The following is a 23683-nucleotide window of genomic DNA, read 5'->3' on the forward strand; positions in this document are numbered from 1 at the left end:
AAGAAGAGATGAGGCAGCACCCTGGCAGAAGGGACACAGCCGTGACCGTGACAGTCAGGCAGGCAGTTGTGAGCCTGGACACCAGGGTGGAAAATCCTCAAGCAAAGCCCCCCATGAGAACCTGAAGTGGTTGTATTCATACCAGATGAGTGGACTTGTGGTCTACTACCTGGGTACTCCCAAAGTGAAAAAGTATGTATCGGAAAGATGTAGGAATCAGTTCAGGATGACCTCATCGCAGCTGTATGTGCACATACTTAATCACAGAGCTCCACAATGCACAGTGCACAATCAGAAAGGAGAAAGATCAATCTCTAAGAATGGGTTTTTAACATTCTGCATAGTAATTTATGAAACAAAATCAGTAACGTTGCAGAGTGTTAAAGTAACACTATCAACCAGTATGACCTAATTGGCATTGAGAGCACTAGGCTGAGAAACTGCAAGATAACACATTCTTTTCAAGTGCATGTGGAACATTCACCAAAGCTACTCTTCATGGAGAGAGTGTTTTATAGGCCAGCATTATCCTGGACTCAGTAATGAGAAAAATACAGGCTAAATCTTAATGAGCATAGACACAGACATCTCAATAAAATTTTGGCAAGGCCAGCAATATATAAAAATGCTTAATACAGTCAGTTCTGCTATCATACAATGTACATATGTTCCTTAAAAACATTATGCAACAATGCAGTTGAAACCACTGGCTTCTGAAGAAAATGGGGGCACAAGACTCTAAAGCTGCTTCAGTGGCACATTTGGAAGGGAGAGAGGAACGGAATAAAAATGATTCTAACGTGTTAATTGGTTAAAATACCATATACTATGCCAAGTAGAAGCATTGTGGGTTGACTAGTCCCTAAAGTTTGTCAGAGTGGGTGAGTGCAGGAAATGGTGGAAGGAGGGCTGGGTGCAGACGGATGGGAAGCTGTGTCGGATGGGAAGCTGTGTCGGGAGAGGTGAGTGGGTGTGGCCCATGGTACCCGATTAACTGAGGTTGCTGGGAGCCAAGGGGTGCACCTACGGGAGTATGCTTCCATGGCTTGGTTCTGCTGGGTCTGGTCTTCGTGTTCACCTGTTTGGTCATGAGCGAGATCACACATAGGGAGATGCAACGTTACTCTTATGTTGAAATTGTTCTCTTAACATATCAGTTGTGTTGGAACAAATTCTCACCTTCGAGGCACATGTTTGGGATAAAGCTGACTATATGTCCTAACAAGTGGGGTTTATCTCAAGAGCGTGTGGTTTAACATTGGAATCTCCAATTTCAATGGTGCTTTTTTTTTTTTTTTTTTTTTGGAGAGAGAGACAGCATGAGCAGGGGGCAGGGAGAGGAGGGTGAGGGAGAAGCAGGCTCCCCACGGAGCAGAGAACCCAATGTGGGATTCGATCCCAGGACCCTGGGACCATGACCTGAGCCAAAGGCAGACGCATAACTAACTGAGCCACTCAGGCACCCCAGTTCCCATGGTTCTAAAGGGGAAATTCATGCGGTCATCTAAAACATACAGTTGTAACAATTCATAACCCATTAAAGATTCTAAAAATTAGTAATCTACAAATAAAAGGAAGTTTTCTCAACTTGATTGAGTATATTCTAAAAACCTATAGTTAATGTTACTCTTTCACATGAAAAAAGAAAGTAGAACATTCTTAATTACAAGTGTAATGACTTGTGTATGTTACTTCTAAGGAATTCCCAAACTACTAGGTCTAATAAAGTGAATTTTATCAAGATTATAGGTTCTGATCAGTACACAAAAATAAGGTTGATTTCTATTTATTACCAACAGGTTATTTTTAAATGACCTTGACAAGACTATCAAAAACAATAGTAATAAAAACACTGTAAAAAACAGTACCATTTATCGTAACATAAGAAGTGTGCACTGCTGAGGGTAAGGTAGCAAAATGTGTGTGTGACCTTCACTGACAGCAGGACAACATGGCTGAGAGAAACAAGGTCATGTAAGCCGTGAGAGCTGCCAGTGTGCCGGGAGTGCCCATGATGGTGTCCTTGTGCCCTGAGAGCGATGGTAGAGTCAACACAATGCCAGCCAACGTCACATGGGTTTTTTTTAATTGATTTGTTTTATTTTTTAATATTTATTTGAGAGAGAGAGCAAGTACAAGCAGGAGGCAGAGGCAGAGCAGGGAGTCTGATGTGGGCTGGATCCCAGGACCCCGAGATCATGACCTGTGCTGAAGGCAGACACTTCAGCAACTGATCCATCCAGACACCCCACACCAGGCTTTTTAAAAATGGAGATGGACAATCTGATTCTGAAGTGTAAGCAGTGAGTGCAGAGGGCCTGGAATAGACAAAACCACGTAGAGGACTGTTGCTGTCTGATTTCAAGACATACCAGCAGGAACCTCGGTGTGGTAAGGGTAGACATCGAAATCCACTGACGAGAACAACAGCCCAAAGTAGACCCACGTGCACACGGTCAGCTGAGTTGGCAGAGGTGCCAAGGTGATGCAGAGGGGGAAAGCTGGGTCGTTTTGCAGCTAGCACTGTAACGGAGATGGTCATGTGGCAGATGGTGACCATGAAGCCCTCCTTCACCCTCTCCACCACAGTTCCCTCTAGGTGGGTTGTTGGCCTAACTAGAGCTGTCCGAATTCTAGGAGGAAGTTTAGTCAGATAGGCAACTCCCCAGTGACAGAAAAGGGCCACAAGGAGATGCTGAGTGGCCAGGACACACACGGCATCCTCAGTCATCAGGGAAAATGTACACTGCCCCACGAGATGCCCTCACACACTCAGAGTCTGGCAGCCCACGTGGTAGCAAGGTTATGGGCAACAACTCTCCTGCTGGTTGGTGAGGATATAAAGTGATGCAGCCACTTTGGAAACCAGTTTGGTGCTTTCTTGTCAATTCCCGTGTAACTTGACAGTTCCCATTCTACGTGGTCACCCAGGAGAAATGATAGCATGTCCAAGAGACTGTTGATGGATGTTCATCGCCACTCTTCCTGCAGTAGCTCCAGTTGGACTTAACGCAGGTGTCCAGCAGGAGGTGGATCAGCACATTGTGGTGTGTCTGTATCAGGGAAAAGTGCTAGGCATCCAAAGAAACCGGGCTGCTGCTAGGTGCAGCAGCGTGGATGAATCTCCAGAGCTAATTGGCTGAGCAGAAGCAGCCAGACACAAGAAGGCATGCTGCGTGATCCTGTGTATATGAAGTTCTAGGATAATCAAAACCAATCTGTAGGGACAGAAAGGTTGGTACGTGATGCCAGAGGGGTAAAGCTGACGGACTTCTGCAGAGGCGCTCTGGTGGCACAGAGGTCTTTGTCTTGGGTGGAGTTTACCTGAGTGGTACTTTGGCAAACTAACCCATCAGTACAGTTCGCATGAGTCCAAGTAACCCTTGAGCTGAGGTGTGTGTAAGTTACACCTCAGTAATGTGGGATGGAAGTAAAGCAGATAGGGGATTAAGGGTGAGCTGGATAGTGACTAACAGTAACTTGGGACACCCAGGGGGCTCAGTGGTTGAGCGTCTGCCTTCAGCCCAGGGTGTGACCCCAGGGTCCTGGGATCGAATCCCACGTCGGGCTCCTCGCAGGGAGCCTGCTTCTCCCTCTGCCTGTGTTTCTGCCCCCTCTGTGTGTGTGTCTCTCGTGAATAAATAAATAAAATCTTTAAAAAATAATAAAAACAGGGATCCCTGGGTGGCGCAGCGGTTTAGCACCTGCCTTTGGCCCAGGGCGTGATCCTGGAGACCCAGGATCAAATCCCACGTCAGGCTCCCGGTGCATGAAGCCTGCTTCTCCCTCTGCCTGTGTCTCTGCCTCTCTCTCTCACTGTGTGCCTATCATAAATAAATAAAAATTTAAAAAAATAATAATAATAAAAACAACTAGTAACTTAACCACACGAACCCTCAACTTGCAAATTGTAACTATTAGCAGCTTAAGAAAAATGGTATACAGGTATCCCCTGCTTTCTGAAAGTTCACATTATGCCTTTTATGGAAGACCTAACAATAGTGCCCATTTTCACTAACCGAAAGACAAGCAAAAGAGCTCGGCGTGGGTTTTGCCATGAGCAGTTAGAGATAGCACACCCCCAGAGCTCCTTCCCACTCTCAGCATCTCTGCATCCGCGGCCAGAGTTCTGAACTGTGTCTGCAGGCATCTGGGGTTCACCTCGATTAATTTTGCATCTCTGTTAAGATATATTCTAAGGTATCAGAAAAAGAAAAGCCTGAGATGTGATTTTTTTTGGGGGGGGGGGAGGGGGTAATCTAAGAATGTCAAAAAATGCTTCCATACCAGTTAGTGGTATTTGCTTTTTTGCTGTCCACCATTTATGCTTGGGAACACTCTACTTTTGGGTAGAGGGAAAATCTATATCGGGAAAGGGCCAGTGCACCTAACTTGTAAGTCAGAGACTATTGAAGAGAAAAGGCATTGTTTTTAAAACTGTGGCATGCTTCTAAGGAAATAAATTTTACAAAACAATCATATGCAAATGAAAAACGACAAGTATTGGGGAGCCTGAGTAGTGCATTAAGTGTCTGACTCTCGGTTTCAGCTCAGGTCCTGAGATGGAGCTCCAGGGCCCTGGGCTCACTCCGTGCTCAGTATGGAGTCTGCTTCAGTCTCTGCCTCTGCCCCTCCCCGCACTTGTACATGTGTGCTCTTGCTGTCTCAAGTAAAATCTTTTTAAAAACAAAAACTTTTAAGTGTTTGGGCAACAGTTTGCAAGAATTTTAGAATCATAAATACGTTCTTTAGACCTCAAGGGCGGATCCCCAGGTAGCTCAGCGGTTTAGCGCCTGCCTTCGGCCCAGGGTGTGATCCTGGAGTCCCGGGATCCAGTCCCACGTCGGGCTCCCTGTATGGAGCCTGCTTCTCCCTCTGCCTGTGTCTCCGAGTCTCTCATGAATAAATAAATAAAATCTTAAAGAAAAAAAAGAAAGAAAAAGACTTCAAGGACAGAGGTCAGGTGGTGGGTTACTTGTGAGGGAACATGATGCTGCTGAAGTCTGGTCAAATGGTCGTAGTTGGTGGTGGTTTATAACAGGTTTCCAGTCTCCCACCATTATGTGGGGTGATGGCTCTATTCACAAGAAAAGCAAGGTTAAAATTAGAAAATGTATCGTGGAAATACATGCCCTCGTAGAAAGTCCATAGGTCGGTTAGGGTGGCCAAATTCACAAGGGCCTACGGAGTGAACACTGAGAACTTGGGAACTAAGCTAAGAAAATGAAAACTGACCTTCCTTCCAGCAAAAATATGCCCATGTCATCACAGGTTCACGTGCTCTGAAACTGCGCAGTCGCGTTCTGGGCACCGCTTCCTGAGGGCGCCTGCACCTGGGACGGGCACTGTGAGCTGCGCAGGGCCTGCCTGAGCGTCCTTTTCCCATGAAGTGGCACCTCCTCAGCGGCGCCCGGCTCTGCGGACCGCGTCGGATGCTACCCCCTGGGCCCCCTCCCCCCCCAAATGGCTCTGGCTGCACCGTGTGTGAGAGAGCACGTTGTTGTATTGGATAAAATTCAGAAGTAAAGATGTGAAGGGCCCCGTGTTAGAGAGTCGTGGGTTTTGTTTTGTTTTGGTAGGGCCTACGTTTGGGGCGGGGAGCGAGGGGAGTTTAGCCTGTTTTAATTGGAAGCTTCTGGGACCTTTTGCCTAATAGGATTTGAGAATACAGTTGTAAAATGAAGCTCACCTTTGTCACCTGCACGTGTTTTTCATATGGTGGCGCCACCTTGTGCTTGATGCCTGGTCTTTTCTCCCTGGTTGGTGGAAACACGAGCCATTTTGTAAACCCGGATCCCTCCCAGGCCAGTCAGCCTTCGCTGTCACCACCTCCGCGGGACTGCTGCGGAAGGGTGCTGAGCCTGGTGCGTCCCGTGCCGTGGGCCTGACGCTCCAGATCTCTTGAGTCCTGTGTCCCCCATGTAAAGGCACCTGAGACACTCCCGTGGGACGGAGGTACTGGTAACGTGCAGTCACAAAGCCAGCCGCCCACAGATTCAGCCCAAGTATAGCAGCACGTTCTGAGTTAATGAGTTTATTACTTATAGATGTCTGAAAGTCATTCCAAGTGAAGATACTTCCACCTTTTAAATGAAGATTTATAATTTAGAATCAATCACTGGAGTATCCCTACTTTTTAAAAAGAAACTCATATACCTCTGTTGAGGTGTCTTCTGTGCCCTGGTCCCTTTCAGCTTCATCACCCACATCTGTCACCACCTTGTCCTTGACAGAGTGATTTTGCTTACTTGTCCTCTCCCACTGGACCCACAGGCTGCACGGGAGCAGGGATTTAGCTACTCTGGTCTTTCTCATGTCCTAGAGCCTGGACCTGGGCCAGGCACACAAAAGGACTGAGCACTTATTTGTTAAAATCTCCTCATTGTGTGATAAAAACGTAAGGGGACGTTGCTAGGCAGTTTATTAAAAGGATAATTTGGTGTCCTCCTATTTGGACATGTTCAACGTGTAATTCTGGTTTTGTCCTTTTGATACTCCTTTCCACATAGGAAAGTTACGATCTAATTAAAGCAGAGTCCTTATTCTGTATGTCTACACATTTCGAATTCACTCTTGTTCTTCATTTTCCCAGAAATAATGATATTTAAAACAGATGTGTGTCCCTTCCACATGCGGTGCAGGACTGGGCAGAGGGAGATTAAAACCGAGGGGACCAGGGGACAGTCAGGCACTAAGTGCAGAAGCACTTCTCCTTGCACAACTTGGCCTTAGTAAATGGCCTGCAGTGAAACGGTGGAATCTGTGCATGCTTCCTAGAATGTATAAGACCTGGGGAGAGGCAGAGACGCAGGCAGAGGGAGAAGCAGGCTCCCCGCGGGGAACCCCACGCAAGACTTGACCCCGGGCCCCTGGGGTCCCACCCTGAGCTGAAGGCAGGCGCTCAATCACTGAGCCACCCGGGTGCCCCAGTAGTTGAAGAATTCTTAACTCATCACATTCTGCAATGAGTATGTGTTTTCTTAATTGGTCCTACACACTCAACAGTGTTGAGCGGGCAGGTTGTCTGACATGAGACAGCAGTGGCGGGTCGTGTGTGTGCGAGCAGGAGAGGGGGAGAGGTGGCCTGCTTCGCCTCAGTGACAGGAGGGAGGCTGCAGACTAGAGGGCAATGTTGGGCATCTGTTCCGTTTCCACTTCCCACGGTTTGGCAAGTCAGAGTGCTGTTGACATGGTTTGATGTGTTCAGTTTTCTGAAAATGTGCTTACTTTCACGGTTAGCAAAAATCATCACTGAAAACTTTGTATTCTATTCATCAAAAAATAAAGACCCACTGCTAAAGTCCATTCCACGCCTTCGTGAAGAACTAAGAGGGCGTTTCTGGTCTTACTGTGTGGGAATTCTGGAGACTGATAGGCCTGGGTTCAAATCAAGGCCGTGCTCTGGATAGCTCTCTGAGCAAAGGCAAGTTGCTAACCTTGGAACACCCATTTCCCCATTGATGAAGTGAGGAGAGTCATACCAAAGTGGTAGGGGTCGTGTGGAGTGTAGACGATGACGTGTGTGAGGCACTTAGCCCCGAGCTAGGCCTCCCGTGAATCAGTAGGTTACCATGTCCTATGGGTCATGTTGTGACAATGTTTTCATTTTCATTTAAAGGTGAATCGGGTCTAGGAAAATCAACTCTCATAAACAGCCTATTCCTGACTGATCTCTACCCAGAAAGAATCATACCTGGAGCCGCAGGTACAAGAGCCCTATCGTGCTGTACGCGTAGTTCTCTGCGGGACCGCTGCTGAGAGCACAGCATTGATGTTTTTGCCTCAGCCTCAGCCTTGTGCTTCTGTTCTGCTGTAAACACAAGCACAGCGTTCTTCTGGTCGGGAAAGGGGTTGCACCTGCAGCCCTAGGATCCTGCTTGTGGACCCTGAGCATGAATCCGCAGGGCCATCCTCTCCGAGCTGGTTTCCTTTCGCTATCAAGTAATAGAAGTAGTTTCTGCCTGTATTATGTTTGATGGGAGGATCAAGGCAAAATGTTTTCTCCTGAAAAGAGTTGTCTACGTAGCTGATTGCTGTGGGAGCAGGTGTGTGCCCTCCTCGCCTGTGGTGGGAGCGCTGCGGTGCATCCAGGGACGTTCCTGGGGTGCATGGGTTAGCACACGTGGTCGGAGCCCAGGCCCTGGGCCGCCACAGCTGGCATGTGGAGCCCGCTCACAGGAACTTTGAATTCAGTTTTTAAATAAATTCATAAATTGCTCTTTATCTTAGCAACGGAGGTCATAATTTTCAATATTGGCATTTTAGCCCTCCCAAGCCAGCATTTAATCTTAGCTGCCAGGTTTCCTTGCCAGGTCGGGGATCGTTTGTACACAGTCCTTGTGTGAACCTCTGAGAACCATCCTCCAAGAAGGTCATGAAGTTCTCAGTCATTTGTTTCTGAGTAAGAAAGTAACAGGTCATCTCTCGTCTTTGAAAACTGGGTTAATTACTAGGTATATTTTCTTATGAAGTTTGTTTCTTTTTTAGAGAAAATTGAAAGAACTGTCCAGATTGAGGCTTCGACTGTGGAGATCGAGGAGCGAGGGGTCAAGCTGCGCTTGACAGTGGTGGACACGCCCGGCTACGGGGATGCCATCAACTGCAGGGACTGGTATGGCCTCCGGGGACATGCAGCCCCGCAAGTGCTGGTGGTCGTTCTGACGCATTCACGATCCACAGCGTTACGGGTGATGAGTGGGTCTGAGGCAGCTGTGTAATAAGGCAGTGAAACTATAACATCTTCAGTGAGGAGTCTCACACAGAACGGGTATTTTTTCTGTTTAGAACCAACTATCCTTCAACTGCTGGTATAAGTGAAACACTTTGATCTGAAAGAACCGTGGCCAATGGAGAGGATTATGACGTAGTCCTTTCTCTTAGAGACTTGGTCCTTGACATCATTAGCCCAAGTAAGGGGACCTACAGGTAGAAGAGCACTGTGCCCCCTGTACCGCAGAGAGGACCTCGGTCATGGAGGCACTGTGGGCTCTTACCTCAGCGGAGAGCACCAGCTTGCCAGCACGTGAGGAAGAAAGGGGAGGCTGGGGAAGGCCTCCCGTCTCCTTCCTTCCCCGCCCAGTGCTCTCCTGCCACCCCGTCCTCTGTGCAGTCAGTCACGGTCCTTGTGTGAGCTGGCGGCCCTCTGTCCGCTCAGTCACCTCAGGTGCTTTGAACGGTTCCGTTCAGGCCTTTGACACACTCCCCCCGCCTTGTGGGGGAAGTGATGCTTGGCACGCTTCCAGAAACCTCCATCTTCCCAAGCGTAGGAGTCCGTTTTCCAGCCCATCTTATAAATGAGTTATCAGATTATATTTGGTAAGGAGGCAGGGAACAGAAGAAACGCTGGTCTTTGAAGCTATGCGCTATCGGCCTTTTGTGTTCCATCGTTAGCAGTGTTTATGTTTCTCACAGTTTCAAGACAATCATCTCCTACATCGACGAGCAGTTTGAACGGTACCTGCATGACGAGAGTGGTTTGAACCGGCGGCACATCATCGATAACAGGGTGCACTGCTGCTTTTACTTCATCTCACCCTTCGGACATGGGTAAGTGTGGACCGCTCGCCATGGAAACCCACACATACTTAGAATTTCCTTTTTACTTGATGGGTTGATTGCTTCCCCCAGATTGCATATTTTAACGTAAGAAGCGAGGTAATTTTGAGAGAACAGAAATGTGTGATTTCCCCGTTCTTCCCCTGAATTCCTGGCATTGTCTCATTCCTTTCAGACTTAAGCCCTTAGACGTCGCATTCATGAAAGCAATACACAATAAGGTGAACATCGTGCCCGTCATTGCCAAAGCTGACACCCTCACCCTGAAGGAGCGGGAGCGCTTGAAGAAAAGAGTACGTGCTTTCTACTCGGGGCAGCAGAGGGCCGGGCGCCGGCAAGAGGACACGTGTGTCTGAGATGTGGGGGAGCAGGCGGCGAGTCTTGATGGTTTCTCAAGAACACCTAATGCTTGTAGGTTGTTGATCTGCTCCCTGTACAAAGGTATCGAGGTCTTACTCTTAGTAATTCTCCCTCCCCAAGAACACCCTCAATGAGGAGAGGGGACCGCACGTGCTAGGTGAATAACGTGAGTGTGGGAGAGTGTGATCGTCTCGGTGAAGTTCTGTTTATCAAAACATGTTACTACAAACAATCCATTTAGGAATATGTTTTAGTTGTACTCCTCCTATAAAGGGCCTGTGTTTTGACCATTCAGAGGTTCCCTCGTCCATCCGCCAGCCTGAGTGCCCCCACCTCCCAGCAGCCATATGCTGCTGTTGGTCTCCGGTGCTTTTTTTCTCTGCTATCCTATAAAGCTTCTTTGTGGGCTCTTTGTTACATATTTTTTTTTTAATTATTTGCCTGTTTTTATTTGTATGCTTATTAAGAAAGTCCAAGCTCATGTGCTAAATACTACAAATAAAAGTTGTTTATGTTTCTGAGAGAGAGCATGAACAGGGGCAGCAGGTAGACCCAGAATCCCAGGCAGACCCCATGCCCAGCGTGGAGCCCAACACGGCTCGATCCTACAACCCTGAAGGATCACAACCTGAGCTGAAATCAAGAATCCAACCCTGAACTGTCTAACCCACCCAGGCACCCCAAAAGTTCTTTTCATTATCCGTAAAAGCAGTAGTTATTAAAAGTTATGTACTTACCCTTCTAGAGCAGAGTCTGTTTATGTTGTTTTTATAGAATGGGACCATAGCATACATCTTACTCTGCCATTTGACTTTCTAAGAATTCCCAGCCACACAGAAAACACCCCCACACACTTACTCAGCTCAGAGCAACACACACACATACTCTCAGCTAGGAGCACTCCCAGCACACACAGAATGTTTCTTCAGTGTGTCTGTTGGTCCTCCCACCCCCGCCCCTCAATTCCTGGCATCAGGATCTTTGCTTAGCTCACTTGTATGTTCCAAGAGTTTAGAACACTACCTGGCGCAGAGTAGGCACCTGTCTGTCTTCTCATTGTTGTTTAAGTCAGACAGGTTCCTAGAAAGGAAATTGATGGGCATCTTAAGTGTTGAAAGGTGGGCATTTAAAGTTGGAATTTCTCTCAAGACAAGTTTGTGACTTACATTCTCAAAGCAGTGTTGTGAGCTTCCGTGCTGTGCCCCCTGGAACCAACCTGGGTGTGTCACCCGGTTTCTGGAGCATCTCTCATCTAGAAGTGGGACGTGGTGTCTGGTTTCTGTTTGTGTTTCCCGGTTGCTGATGTGAGTGCAGAGGTGGCCTGGTGCTTGGTCCCCGTTAGTGTGTTCTCTGAGGTTTCTGAGCCTGTGCTATTGCATTTGTTGCTTTTTTATTGACTTATGGGCATTATGTTTTTTTGTTTTGTTTTTTTAAGATTTTATTTATTCACCCATGAGAGACGGGGTGGGGGGGCAGGGGTAAAGACATAGGCAGAGGGAGAAGCAGGCTCCTTGCAGGGAGCCCAATGTGGGACTCGATCCCGGGTCTCCAGGATCACGCCCTGGGCTGAAGGCGGTGCTAAACCGCTGAGCCACCGGGGCTGCCCGGGCATTATGTTTTTAGACCTAGTTTTGATTTTCACGTTTCCACATTGTCCTTGATGTCTCCTGTCCTGGTAGAGTTCTTCAGTTCTTTTTTTTTTTTTTTTTTTAATATTTATTTATGATAGAGAGAGAGAGAGAGGCAGAGACACAGGCAGAGGGAGAAGCAGGCTCCATGCACCGGGAGCCCGACGTGGGACTCGATCCCGGGTCTCCAGGATCGCGCCCTGGGCCAAAGGCAGGCGCCAAACCGCTGCGCCACCCAGGGATCCCGAGTTCTTCAGTTCTATGCATGCATGTTTCTCAGCCTTTTCCCCTGTTGTCTCAGTGCCTGCCAGCCTTTTAGGAGATACCCAGGCCTTTGGGAGAGCCCCCGAAAGCTTGGACATGTTTGTGCTTGACAGGACGTATTTTAGTAAAGCCCACTTACGGGAACTCTACGCTGGGTTTCAGAAAGGCAGGGGAGCTGGGGTCAGAGCCAGAAGGTTTTGTACGCTCATCTCTAATCCTGTGTCTGGAACTCACAGTCTGAGATGAATTGAGATCCTGTGTTGCCCTTGCCACGTTCATCTTGGGCCTCTTTCCTCTTTCCTCCCGTCTCGTTATCTGGTTTCTCCCCTGTGCCTCCTGTATACCCCCACTCCCTAATCTGAACCTCTGGCAGATCCGCTTTGGTCCTATGCTTCCTGGCGTCATTTCCTGCCCTCTCCTTCATCTCTGACTCCTTGTCCAGCAGCAGCTGTCCTCTCTGGGGCTTAGGCAGCAGGGCCCTCCACCAACCTCAGGCGTCAGCAGTGGGGTTTGCTGTACTTTTGGAAGACTTGTCTTTCTGCCTGTTGTATCACTTGTCTGCCTAGCCCCTGAATGTCAGCATACTTGTTCTTGTTTTGATCATATCAACTCCTGTGGCTTCTTCTATCCCTCTGATAATCTTCTTTTGCATGTGAATTCTGTGTGTAAACAAGTGTCTCCTCTTCCCCACTCCTGAGCTTGTCTCCCAGCTTCTCTGGCTCCTTACCTGGGCCCATCTTTGGTGCCGTCGCCCAAAGAAATGTGTGGTTGTTTTGATTCATCACTTTGTTTTTCTTCTTTTCCAATTCAAAGTAGCCTATATATGACTCATTCTCAGCTCGATTCTCATCCTCAATGTAAGCCCTGCACATGGGGCCAGAGTGGAGGAAATGTGGCTAGCAGGGATGGGTAACGGGCCGGAAAGGGAAAGAGATGCAGCAGGTTCCTGCTTTACTGCCTAACTTCCCCACGGGTGAGATGGCTCCTAGCCTCCGCTGTGAATGGGAATGTTGAGAGGACATGGTCAGGTTGGAAGGTAAGGGATATTAGGAAGAGGGAGAAGGACCTCTTCATGAATCCCGGATTAGTGCCCACAGCATGTTAAGTCTGACATCCTTGATCATTGAAGGCCTGAGAGTTCCCATTAGGAAGAACCATTGCCAGATGAGGGTTTAAAGCAGGGATATTTGTGCTGACTTGGGGTATGTCCTTGGGGTCCAGGACCCCGCAGAGGACGTGCAGCCCCAGCCTGCCTGTACCTGCTGGAGTGCCCAGTGCGGAGGGTGCTTGGGGGCTGGGCACAGCTGCTGCACCACTGCTTCCTTCAGTTTGAGCCCAGATTTTGGGTTACTCTCGTACCTGGTTAGTTGGAGCGTGTGGCTCTACTGCTGACACCTTTTGCCTATTGAATAAAACCCAGAGCCCAGCCTGGCGTTCAGAGAACGCTCCCCTTGGTAACTCCAGGTGTCCCTCCGTCTTACCCAGCTGGAAGGCTCACTTTCTAGCCATCCTTTATTTCTTATTCCTGAAACATACTCTGGGTGTCCTCTCCTCTGAGCCTCAACAGCATTGGTCCCCAAGTACCTCTCCCTCCTCAGTCCTTGGAAGATGCCTGACTCCTCGGGTGATGCTTGTGGCTCTCCTGGCGCCTGCAGCATCTGGCATGTGGTGTTCCGAGGCTGCTTGTGGTGTGCTTTCTCAGTGGCGCTCCTGGAGTTGTTCATCTGCCACGTTATACGTGAAAGGTGGTGCACTGCTGTTTACTCTGGACAGTGGACCCCTCGATGCAAGCATAAATACTTCTCTAATAGTTTCTAAAATTATTTGAAAATCAGTAATCAATTTCATTCTGTATTGACATTTGGATAATTCTGATATATTTTTAATAGTTGGGTTTGATTGAAATATCATGTGGTTTGGTAAGGTTGCTCCTGGTTTGTCATTCTTTCAGATTCTGGATGAAATTGAAGAACATAACATCAAAATCTACCACTTACCTGATGCAGAATCAGATGAAGATGAGGACTTTAAAGAGCAAACCAGACTTCTCAAGGTAAGAGCAGTCGCCGGGTACCCAGCACCAGTCACCTGTTGCTGTCATCAGCACCGTAGAAAGAGTTGGCAAAGGTCCCATCTTGGAAGGCTGGCCTTTGAGAGATCATCTGGTAGGTTCAGTTACAATCGTATTTTTGCTAAAAATATATTTGGACATAGCTGTCCCCTAAGGTTTAGAAATCGTATTACATGTTTAATTTGCTTTCATATCCTTGTTTCCATGCAAAAAATACCTGTTACTTCTTAATAAAATGTTCGATACCGTTAGCTTTCCAGGGAGGCACGTAGTACGCAGCAGTGCACACAGTCTGTGCCTGGGTTCTCGTGTTCACAGCGAAAGTCGAGTTCCTTGTGTGGAGCCTCTCTACCTTGTGTGTCTCTTTCTAGGCCAGTATACCGTTCTCTGTGGTTGGATCCAATCAGCTGATTGAAGCCAAGGGCAAGAAGGTCAGAGGCCGCCTGTACCCGTGGGGTGTTGTGGAGGTGGAGAACCCGGAGCACAACGACTTCCTGAAGCTGCGGACAATGCTCATGTAAGACCCCCGTGCATTCCTGTCGGGGAGCCTGGCGCCAAGAGCAGAGCTTTCGGACAGCAGGGTGTGCCCAGCCTCAGGACAGCTGCCAGTGCCGTGGTACTTGCATAGCAGGGCTGCTGCAGCCCGTTGAGGCGGGCCCTCCCCGCGGGGACCCTCCCGGGGGCTCTCGGTGACTTACATTGCTGAATCCGCCTGTCCCTCACGAGGTTAGCACACCCTCCTCCCCAGTCTCCCAGCTCTCTTGACACTGAACATAGACCGGGTCTAAACTGTGGAACGGCCGCACCAAACATGGGACGCCTCCTGCTCTGGGGGCAGGTGTTCAGGCTGGCTGCAGGGCAGCTTCTGCACTCCCGGCTGAAACACGCTACCGCTCCAGGTCTGCCCCGGGCTGCGCTGACGTTCTTCAGTGCATTCTTAGCACCTGCAACAGACCTCACTGCAGAAACCCACGTTTTCCTCTAAAAAGTAAAGTTCATATTTAGTGACATAAGTGCAGTTGCTGTTATTCTTTAATCAGGAGGCTAGAAGAAAGGGTATTGCTAAAACCTAAAAGCCCTTTAATCCATCAAAGAATGGACAATCTAGGTAAATTTTGAGTAACTAAAAGTTGATGTATAAGCTAATTGAAGTGTATGTCTTAGTTTAGCAATTTTTAGTGAACAGAAAGCACAGGAGCTACAATTAACTAAGCTTTATCAAATAGAATTCCTTCACCTCACAGGAGCCTAGGGATGGGTCCTTATGGTCCCGCTGCTGTCTCGGAGGTACAGATGGAGCCCCTCCTGTGCGTGGTGTTTCTTAGGGTGGGGGACAGCACACCAGCCCTCAGCCATCACTCCGTTTCCCTACATTCTGAGCAAACAGGAATGTGTTATCTGTACTCATTCTTGGCTATTTAAGTATTTGAAAAAGCTGAGCCAAGAAAATTAGGAATGTTTTCTGATATGATTAGAAGATTCAAAGTGCTATTTCTAGTTTATCCAAAATATTAATACTTTGATGGTCTTTTCCATGGCTTAAACTACTCAATTCTTTCATCTTGAGAAGTCAAGAGTATTTAAATTGCATGTTTTTCATAAGCTCTCTGAGAAAAGTATGTTCTCGTTTACCTAAAACAGACATTGTTTACCTAAAAGGACCCGCTGAAATCTGTACCTCTGTGCACTGGTGACGGCCTCATGCGGAGCTTGGCAGTGCCTGGTGCTGTGGGCTGGGCTTCTGCTTGTTGGCTGTGGGAGGGAGGAGACAGACGGCTGCACAGCTTCAGCCCTGTAGCTGAAACTCCAGCAACTTTGTGGACAATTGCGCAGGTCTCGGGTAGGGTTGGGGGTACTGGTGCTTCTCCCTGCAGAGGCTCCCACACACAGCTGGCCTTGCCGTGCCCTTCTGTCTTTCAGCACCCACATGCAGGATCTCCAGGAGGTGACCCAGGACCTTCACTACGAAAACTTCCGTTCTGAGAGGCTCAAGAGAGGCGGCAGGTTGTTGCCCCCACCTCGTGCAGTCCCCCTCTGTCCGTGTTGTGTCACAGAGCCACACTGTCCCTCCTTCTTCCTGTCCTACTGGCCCTTCTTGACTGTAAGCCACATGATTTGGTTTCCTACTCAGAAGCTGTTACCAGGTACTTGCTGCTAATGTAATTGTGTCGTGCTTTTTTTAACCTGTTGAACGTAGCTTTGACCATCTGCATGCAGAGAACAGCCCTAGGTGTAAAGACCAGAGACTGGTCTCAAGCGCATCGCTCTGTCTAAATGAGGACAGACTTACCTGGCATTAAGAAATGCAGGTTTCAAAAAAAAAAAAAAGAGAAAGAAAGAAAGAGAGAAAGAAAAGAAAAGGAAGGAAGGAAGGGGAAGGGAAGGGAGGAAGGGAGGAAAGAAGAAAAAGAAAGAGAGAGAGAGAGAGAAAGAAAGAAAAAGAAAGAAAGAAGAAAAGAGAGAGAGAGAGAGGAAGGAAGGAAAGAAAAAGAAAGAAAAAAAAAAGAAAGAAAGAAGAAAGAAATGCAGCTCTCTGGTCAGCACGGATGCACCCTGCTGCCCTTGCCTTTCCTCCGTCACCATCTTACAGGTTTTATTTGAGATCTGTGTTTTGTGACCTGATTTATGTCTGATCACACCACATCTCTGCTTAGCTTAGGGATCAGATAAGTGACCTCCTGCATCATTTATAGCAAGAATTTTCTGTACAGCAGTTGATTCCACACACCTGATCCACAGGAGTGCTCCGAGGAGTGACCCTCAGTGGGTGGCTTGGAAGAGGCGAGGGTGTCCAACTTTATACACACACACACACACACCCATTTCCTGTATATACATGTCTCCAATAAAGTTGCATTTATAAATCAGGAACAGGTAAGGGGTTAACAGCAGCAATAATAAAAGGAAACAGTTACAGCGATAGAGTATAATCAGAGTCACGTGATTGTGGTCTGTCTCTCTCAAAATCTCTTCTTGCCCTGCATTCACCCCTCTTCCTGTGATGATGTGAGATGTTAGAATGCCCACATGGTGAGGTGAAGTGAGGGCAGTGACGTAGGCACTGTGATGCAGAGCGCGGTTCCTGCTGACCTTCTGGCGGCACTTCAGGAGGATCATGTGCCTTCGGACCACGGCCGAGCACAGGTCCCTGAAACCACACACAAGGGGCCTGGCTGTACTACAGTGTGTTACAATACTCACATTTTTGAAGTCTGGTGGATTTGTGTATATATACGGGGGAACGTTAAGGCTTGCTTTACTGTGTTGTTTACTTGGGGACCAGATATTAAGTAAGGTTTTAGAGGCCGATGAGGAAGCAAAGCATGCGCTCATGAAGAGCTGTGTCCTCACTGCTCAGCGGCCTCCTCAGCCTGGACGCTCAGGCCCTGCTCCTTGTTCAAGTGTGCTCGTCACAGCCTGTGTCCATTAAGAAGGACTTAAATTAAAACAGTGTTTTCCTGATGGCAGCTGCTACTCCTCCAGTAAGTGAAGACGAGAGTGTCAGTCCCCGTTTGGAGTTAGAGAAGTTTCTCAAATTCACCATCTTGTGATGTGCTTTTTTTCATCTTTCTTTCTTATTTATTCATGTTAATCCGAAAAGTGATAGATATGTAATTTTAAATATTTTTCTCAGAAATGTGAAGTCCAGTTTTACTTTGGATATTTGTCATCAGAAATAACCACCTAAATTTGTTACAATATTGTAATTGTAATTCCTTTTAACTTCTAGAAAAGTAGAAAATGAGGACATGAATAAAGATCAGATCCTGCTGGAGAAGGAAGCAGAGGTAGGTAGAGAGGCATATTGGTGGTGTACGTGCACAGAGCATTACAGTTTTCCTTTCTTATATTTTTAAGAAATATATTACTCAGAATCTATTTTATTTTGTATATACTGTGTATAGTATGGATATTGCTTTCCATGTATTACCATTTGCTGTCCAGCCATTTAGTGGGAAGAACTTGGGCTAGTGCACATTTAGTGATGTTAGTCCTAGAAGTCTAGTGAATTTACTAATTTAGTAAAGTATTCAAAATACGGTCGTTTTCCCATACATAGACAATCATGAATTGGAAAATATAAACGAAGAAACTGCCATTTACATTCATTAATAAAAATTTAAGAAATGTGTGGGACTTATATGGAGAAGAAACTAGAAAACCCTACTGAAAACAATTTTCAAAATGCAAATGGACACATGACTGTAGGCAAGAATTTAATTGCAGAGCTCACAGTTCCCTCTGAACTGAATTCCATTCCTGCACAGTGGTCTGGTTTGCAAAGTTCTTCTAGGGGAGAGTGAGGGTTAGCTCATAGAAATCCAGAGGGTGTGGGGCGCCTGGGTGGCTCAGTGGTTGAGATCTGGCTCAGGGCATGGTCCTGGGTCCTGGGATCGAGTCCCGCATTGATCTCCCTGCGAGGGGCCTGCTTCTGCCTCTCTCTTTATGTTTCTCATGAATAAATAAATAAAATCTTTAAAAAAAGAAATCCAGAGTGTGGCACAAGCGTGACGGGCTGATAAAATCCACGTCCAAAAGTGGGTCCGAAATATGGAAAAGCATCTGGTAGAGGTGGCATTGGGGTCTGTTAGAGCTGAGGAATCCAAGCATATCTGGGAAATCCTCAAATAGGCCAGTCTTTTAGAAACAAAAATAAAACTCACTTCTTCGGACAAATTAATTCAATATGGATTAAAGTACTTAAATGTTAAAAAAGCATGACCACAAAGTTATTTGAAGAAAATTGAGGTCAGTATTTTTTATAACGTGTGCCTGGAGGCTGTTCCAAACGAGTGGAAACTGTAGTGATGAAAACTGAAGAGGGTAGCAGAGGAGGTGCATCCACCATGTGGAACAGCGGGGGCCTTGCTGCCTCGTGGAGAAGCCCCAGGCCCCCTCCCCACCAGGGAGTGGCAGCCTCTTTCCCACCTTTTAGGCTAAACAGCATCTCCTATTCTCTTTCCTAATTCTTCTGTTTGTTGGTAATTTCTGTTTCTTATTTGAATTGTATTTTATCATTTGCTTAGTTTTTCTATTTGTTCTTTTACTGATTCGTAGGAGTTCTTTGTGTGTTAACTCTTTGTCATGTTTTGGGAAAGTATGGAAGTTTTGGGACTCAAAGAACACCCAGAAAGAGACCCAGTAACGTGTCCCTGTGTCCTGTGCCCACAGCTCCGCCGCATGCAAGAGATGATCGCAAGGATGCAGGCTCAGATGCAGCTGCAGATGCAGGGTGGGGATGCTGACGGTGGGGTCCACGGGCACCACGTGTAAGATAACGGTAAGGCCTAGGAGGCAGGGTGCTCATAGACGCCCCAGCGTAACGTCACGACAGGCACTTCCTTCAGTCTAACATCTTACATTTTGAAGCTCTTTAACTCTATCACTATCTATCACTAGCATTTAAGGAGACTGGGCATTTATAAAATTGAAGCTTCTCAGCTCTGCCTGTCTAGTAAAGACTTTCTTTTTTTCCCTGAGCTTACAAGTACGATTAATGAAGACAAATTAAATTTATTAGTCATGCAATTGAGAGAATTTTGCAAGTGTTATTTAAAACGGGTTATGCAGACCAAAGATGGGCCAGGGACCTCAAGGGGACTGCTGACTTCCCACCGTTCGCCACAGCTGTGCTTGTCCCCTCCACAGTCAGTGGATCATGGAGATGTCTGGCCTGGTGTGCACAGGCCCTCTTGTTTGAAGGGAATCTGCAGACACCAGAGACCTGGGACCAGGAAAAGAGCAATGTCTACTTCCCTCTGTCCTGTGGACAGGTGTGCATTCAGAGCCCCCTAGGTGACTGCTGTCACCATCTCCCAGAAGAGGAAGCAGCTACATGGGGCTGGGGCAGAGGCCCATGGCTCTGTGTGGAAGAGAGTCGCTTGGGGCTAGGCAGACCAAGGCGGTACTGGCCACAGGCACAGATCTGGGGCCGGGGAGCTGGGGGTGCAGGTGCAGAGCCCACTACAGGCGGGGGCCTGGTCCTAAAGGCAGGAGAATGTTTGTAAAAGGAGGAAGGTGGCATGGGGACATGAGTGAGCTGGGGCTTAGCTGCCACAGGGCAGGATCGAGGAGACAGAGGGTAAGGAGGCTGGAGCATCTGTCAGGAGTGCACCATACAGACACACGAGGGTAGAGGAAGGATCTGCAGGGCTGTGCTGGGAGCGTTGGCCGCCCAAACAAAGCCCCTGCCCTTGTGGCTTATGGGGAAAGGTTTCAAATACATACGTTCCGTGTCACCAGTAGTTACTGGAACGGAAGTGTCCACATAACCTCCTACCCAGGCTAGTGTTCATGGTTTACTTTCAGCATCATGTGAACACCTTAGAGCAGTCCTGATGATTGTGTGCTGAGTCCACACGGCACTAATGACGCTATGGTGTGTCAGGGTGTGAAATTATTTGCCTGTACTCGTATAACTGGTGAAATGTCAGTACCTCCTGACCCCATGAGGCTGATCCTGCCCATGAGGCTGATTCTGCAGGAGCAGATTAGGCGCCTGGCAGGGAAAGGCTGGTGAATTAGAAAGAGACAGGACTCCTGAGCAGTGGGGCTCCTTTGAGGCAGGAGGGAGTGACAGATGTTTGCTCATTTTCTCTGATCTCACTGCTTCTCTTTTGAAAACTTCAACCCTGAAATTATGAAGATTCCACTTTAGGTAGATACAATGAAGTTATTTTTTTGCATACTCTGCAATTTGCTGGTACTCTGGTTCCCAAGAGCCTCATAAATGACTTTTAGATTTTAATAATTCTGGTCACAGGAGCCAACCCTCTGCTCTGTGTTTGCCCTTCGTTAATACAGAGAACACTGATGTTAATGGTCTTAGCAGTGAGCATTGTTGCACCACTTCCATTGAACTATGTTGTGTTTTGCTTTTCCAGAAGACGCTTTGCAAGATACAGAAGATACAGAGAACATTCCGCATGAGTATCACGACTGCGTGTTTCCGAGCGATCATTGGAGGGGGGGTGCCCATCCACATTTTACAGTACCTGTGCCTGAGAATTTAGTTTTTTTTAAACTTTCTATGTGTTTTGTATGAAGTACTTTTAACATTTCTATTTCATTGCTTTGTTATACTTTATATTTTGTGAGGTGAACCTTCCATTTTCATTTTTCTTCCACCTTAACTAACCACTGATGTTGGAACTGATTTCCAGGATCAGTCCGTATGTATAATTAACATTGAATTTCTTTGATTTGGCTGGCCTAACTGAATAATTGTCGAGGAGCACTCTTGATTTCATTTCTAGAACATTCAGATTTAGCCAGCATGTGCCTGGGTGCTAGTGATGTGGCCCCAGTGATAGAGAGAGGTGAGCTGGCATCTGCAGGGCATTTACTTACCAGGTCACCAACATGGAGATTCTCTCTTGCTTTGCTTTGCTTTGAGCACAACATCTGAAACCAGTTTTGCTGCTATAATCCAATACTGTTAACTCCTGCACACTTACTTTTTTTACCAAGTAAAACAACAGAATTATCTAATATGTGTATACTAAAATAGCTCTTTTAAAAACAGGCGGTTTGCTTCAAAATTTAAGACGTCTCTGGATTCTGATGCTAGGTCATTTTTTAAACTGCTCTGCAGAGAACCTGCCACAAACCACGTTTTGTCGCGTTCCCCACTGATGCTGGTTACACTCCGCCGTGGACAGCAAGAGTCTGTGAACTCCAGTTTTCATGTTACAACGTTCTTACCCATACAGAGAGCGCCAATAGATGATTTTTACTCAACTAACATGAAAAATTACTTTTTTAAGGAAAATTTAGAAACCAGCTTTTTTATGCTTTTTTACAGCACTCTGATGTGCTTTCTGTAACTACAGGTGTACGAGATCTTCCTGAGCCGTGAGCGTCGGGGTCCTTGGTGGAAAGCCCTCTGAACCCAGACCTGGCCTGAGGCTCATGGCCCCATGATGCCTGAATGCCAACCAGGTTTTCCTGATTTGGCTTTCCTTTAACTGGTTCTTTAAAATTTTTAATAGTTTTCTGAAAGGAGGCAAATAGCGATCATTTTATATGGAAACTGTTGTCCGTTTTTAGCCATTGTCGTGTCCTTCCCTATATGTCCTACAAACCTGCCCATCTGCCAGGTGAAACTAAGAGACCTTTCAAATCTGCCCCATGGTCCAACTGCTTAGACGCCACCCATCAGACCTGTCTTCTGTGCTCTGTGCCCTTGGCCCTCCCCTTCCGTCCAAGGGGCACTGAGGCCCCAGGGCTTGTTATTTTCAGCATTTATACTGACAATGGGAAACTGGTCCCCAGAAAGTGATGGGTGAAAGGAGAGCTGAAGGGAGCAGGTGCTGGCGGTGTTTTCAGTTTGCTCTAACAGGAGGAATAGAGATGCAGAAAACACCCTGTCTCCCCCCGAGGATGGGAAGGGTTTTTGTTTGAGTCAGACAAAATAAAGTGACATGGTCGAAACGTTTGTCACGGAGGTGGGCTACAGACAGCAATCAGGTGTCCCAGGAACTTCGTCTTCTCACTGTTGCACCAGCCTTAGGCTTAGGCACAGGTGTACAAAGTTCTAACAGGAGGAAGTGTTCGCTGACGTTAGGGCACCTCCGTACAAAGCCAGTCGTTGGGTTATTTTGCCTTTAAGTACACTCGTAAAAGGCCCTGTGTGTGTTTGAGTAAAACTACTAGGGCCAGCTGCCACCTGGTAAGTGTAGTGCAGGGGTGGGTGGACCCACACTGTCTCACTTCTAAATCCCCCTTTGTTTTGCTGCCCAAATCTAAATAAATACTTTTACTGATAATTGCTTTTACTAAGAGATCATCTTTACTTATAGAAATGTATTTTGAAAACTTACTTTACACGACGATTTTGTATTCACTGAAACTAACCTTTTATCAATAAAGCACTATTGTTTGGCTATTAAGTGGATAGTTGGTGGTTCTTTATGAGGGTGTGAAATCTTCTGGGAAAGGTTCAAAGCCCTGCAGAACAACTGTGCATGAAATCAGGAAGAATTATTTGCACCAATAACCTCAGTACCCAACTTTGCATTGGCGATCCCAGCTCAGAAGAGAGCCATAAAGCCTAGGGAGAGATGCGGGGATCTGACCGTCTACTTAAAGTGAGACGTGTGCTAAAAATTAGCACTAGTCAGAGTTCAGTGATGTCTACTCACAAATTAGAGAATGGAGCGGGAAGAGGGATCTTGTTCACCGTAGCAGTAACTACTCAACACCTAGAAGCATAAACGACTGGAATAGATGTAGGAATAGCTGCACCTATTGCCTGGAAAAGATCTAGGACATCACTTCTAAGAAGAGAGGGATGTGAGCGCTCTAGGACTTAGGAGGGGACATGCTGAACGCTTGGACCGCTAGCCTGGTCTCCGTGGCTGGGTGGCCCTTTGGCTGCCCCTGCCGTGCTTCCTGAACCACCCTCTCTGGCCTCCCAGCCTGTACTCTCCTGTTTGGTGCCAGTGGGGGCCCTGCAGCCTCCAGGGAGTCCCTCCCCGCTGACGGGGCTCTCCTCGCCCCCAGCAGCCCTGCACACCTTTGGGGGGCGGGGTCCAGCCCGGAGACGTGTGTGTGCCCCCCTGGGGGCAGCAGGACAGCCCTGTGGGCTCATGGGGCTGGGGGCCAGTCAGAGGAAGGGTCTCAAGGGAGTGGTGGGGGACAAGGGGACAGGAGGTGGAGCTGAGCCCCGGTCCCCTTGTGCCTGGGGACCGCCAGTTCTCCGACCTCCAGATCTGGCCCTGAGGGCAAGTTGAGAAGGGTCTTGAAGGATGTGTAGGAGTTCGCTGAGTCCTTGGAGGAAGGGGTGTGTGCTCCCGGTGGTCGC

The 23683-nt window shown here is 47.5% G+C and overlaps 1 protein-coding gene across 2 annotated transcripts in view; it reads left to right on the plus strand.

Moving 5' to 3' along the window:
• The window catches only part of SEPTIN2 (septin 2), a 34000-nt gene extending 11231 nt beyond the window's left edge, over positions 1–22769 (plus strand). For both annotated transcript variants that reach the window (XM_038574447.1, XM_038574445.1), the window contains exons 4-13: positions 7619–7705; positions 8488–8611; positions 9412–9546; positions 9731–9848; positions 13759–13860; positions 14250–14395; positions 15799–15882; positions 17609–17666; positions 19051–19159; positions 20763–22769. In XM_038574447.1, the coding sequence (XP_038430375.1) occupies positions 7619–7705; positions 8488–8611; positions 9412–9546; positions 9731–9848; positions 13759–13860; positions 14250–14395; positions 15799–15882; positions 17609–17666; positions 19051–19152 (956 nt within the window). In that variant the 3' untranslated portion in view covers positions 19153–19159; positions 20763–22769. The remainder of the gene's footprint in view (positions 1–7618; positions 7706–8487; positions 8612–9411; positions 9547–9730; positions 9849–13758; positions 13861–14249; positions 14396–15798; positions 15883–17608; positions 17667–19050; positions 19160–20762) is intronic.
• The last annotated feature ends 914 nt before the right edge of the window (positions 22770–23683 follow it).

This window comes from Canis lupus, chromosome 25 (assembly GCF_011100685.1).
Source record: "Canis lupus familiaris isolate Mischka breed German Shepherd chromosome 25, alternate assembly UU_Cfam_GSD_1.0, whole genome shotgun sequence".
Classification (NCBI taxonomy): Eukaryota; Metazoa; Chordata; class Mammalia; order Carnivora; family Canidae; genus Canis; species Canis lupus.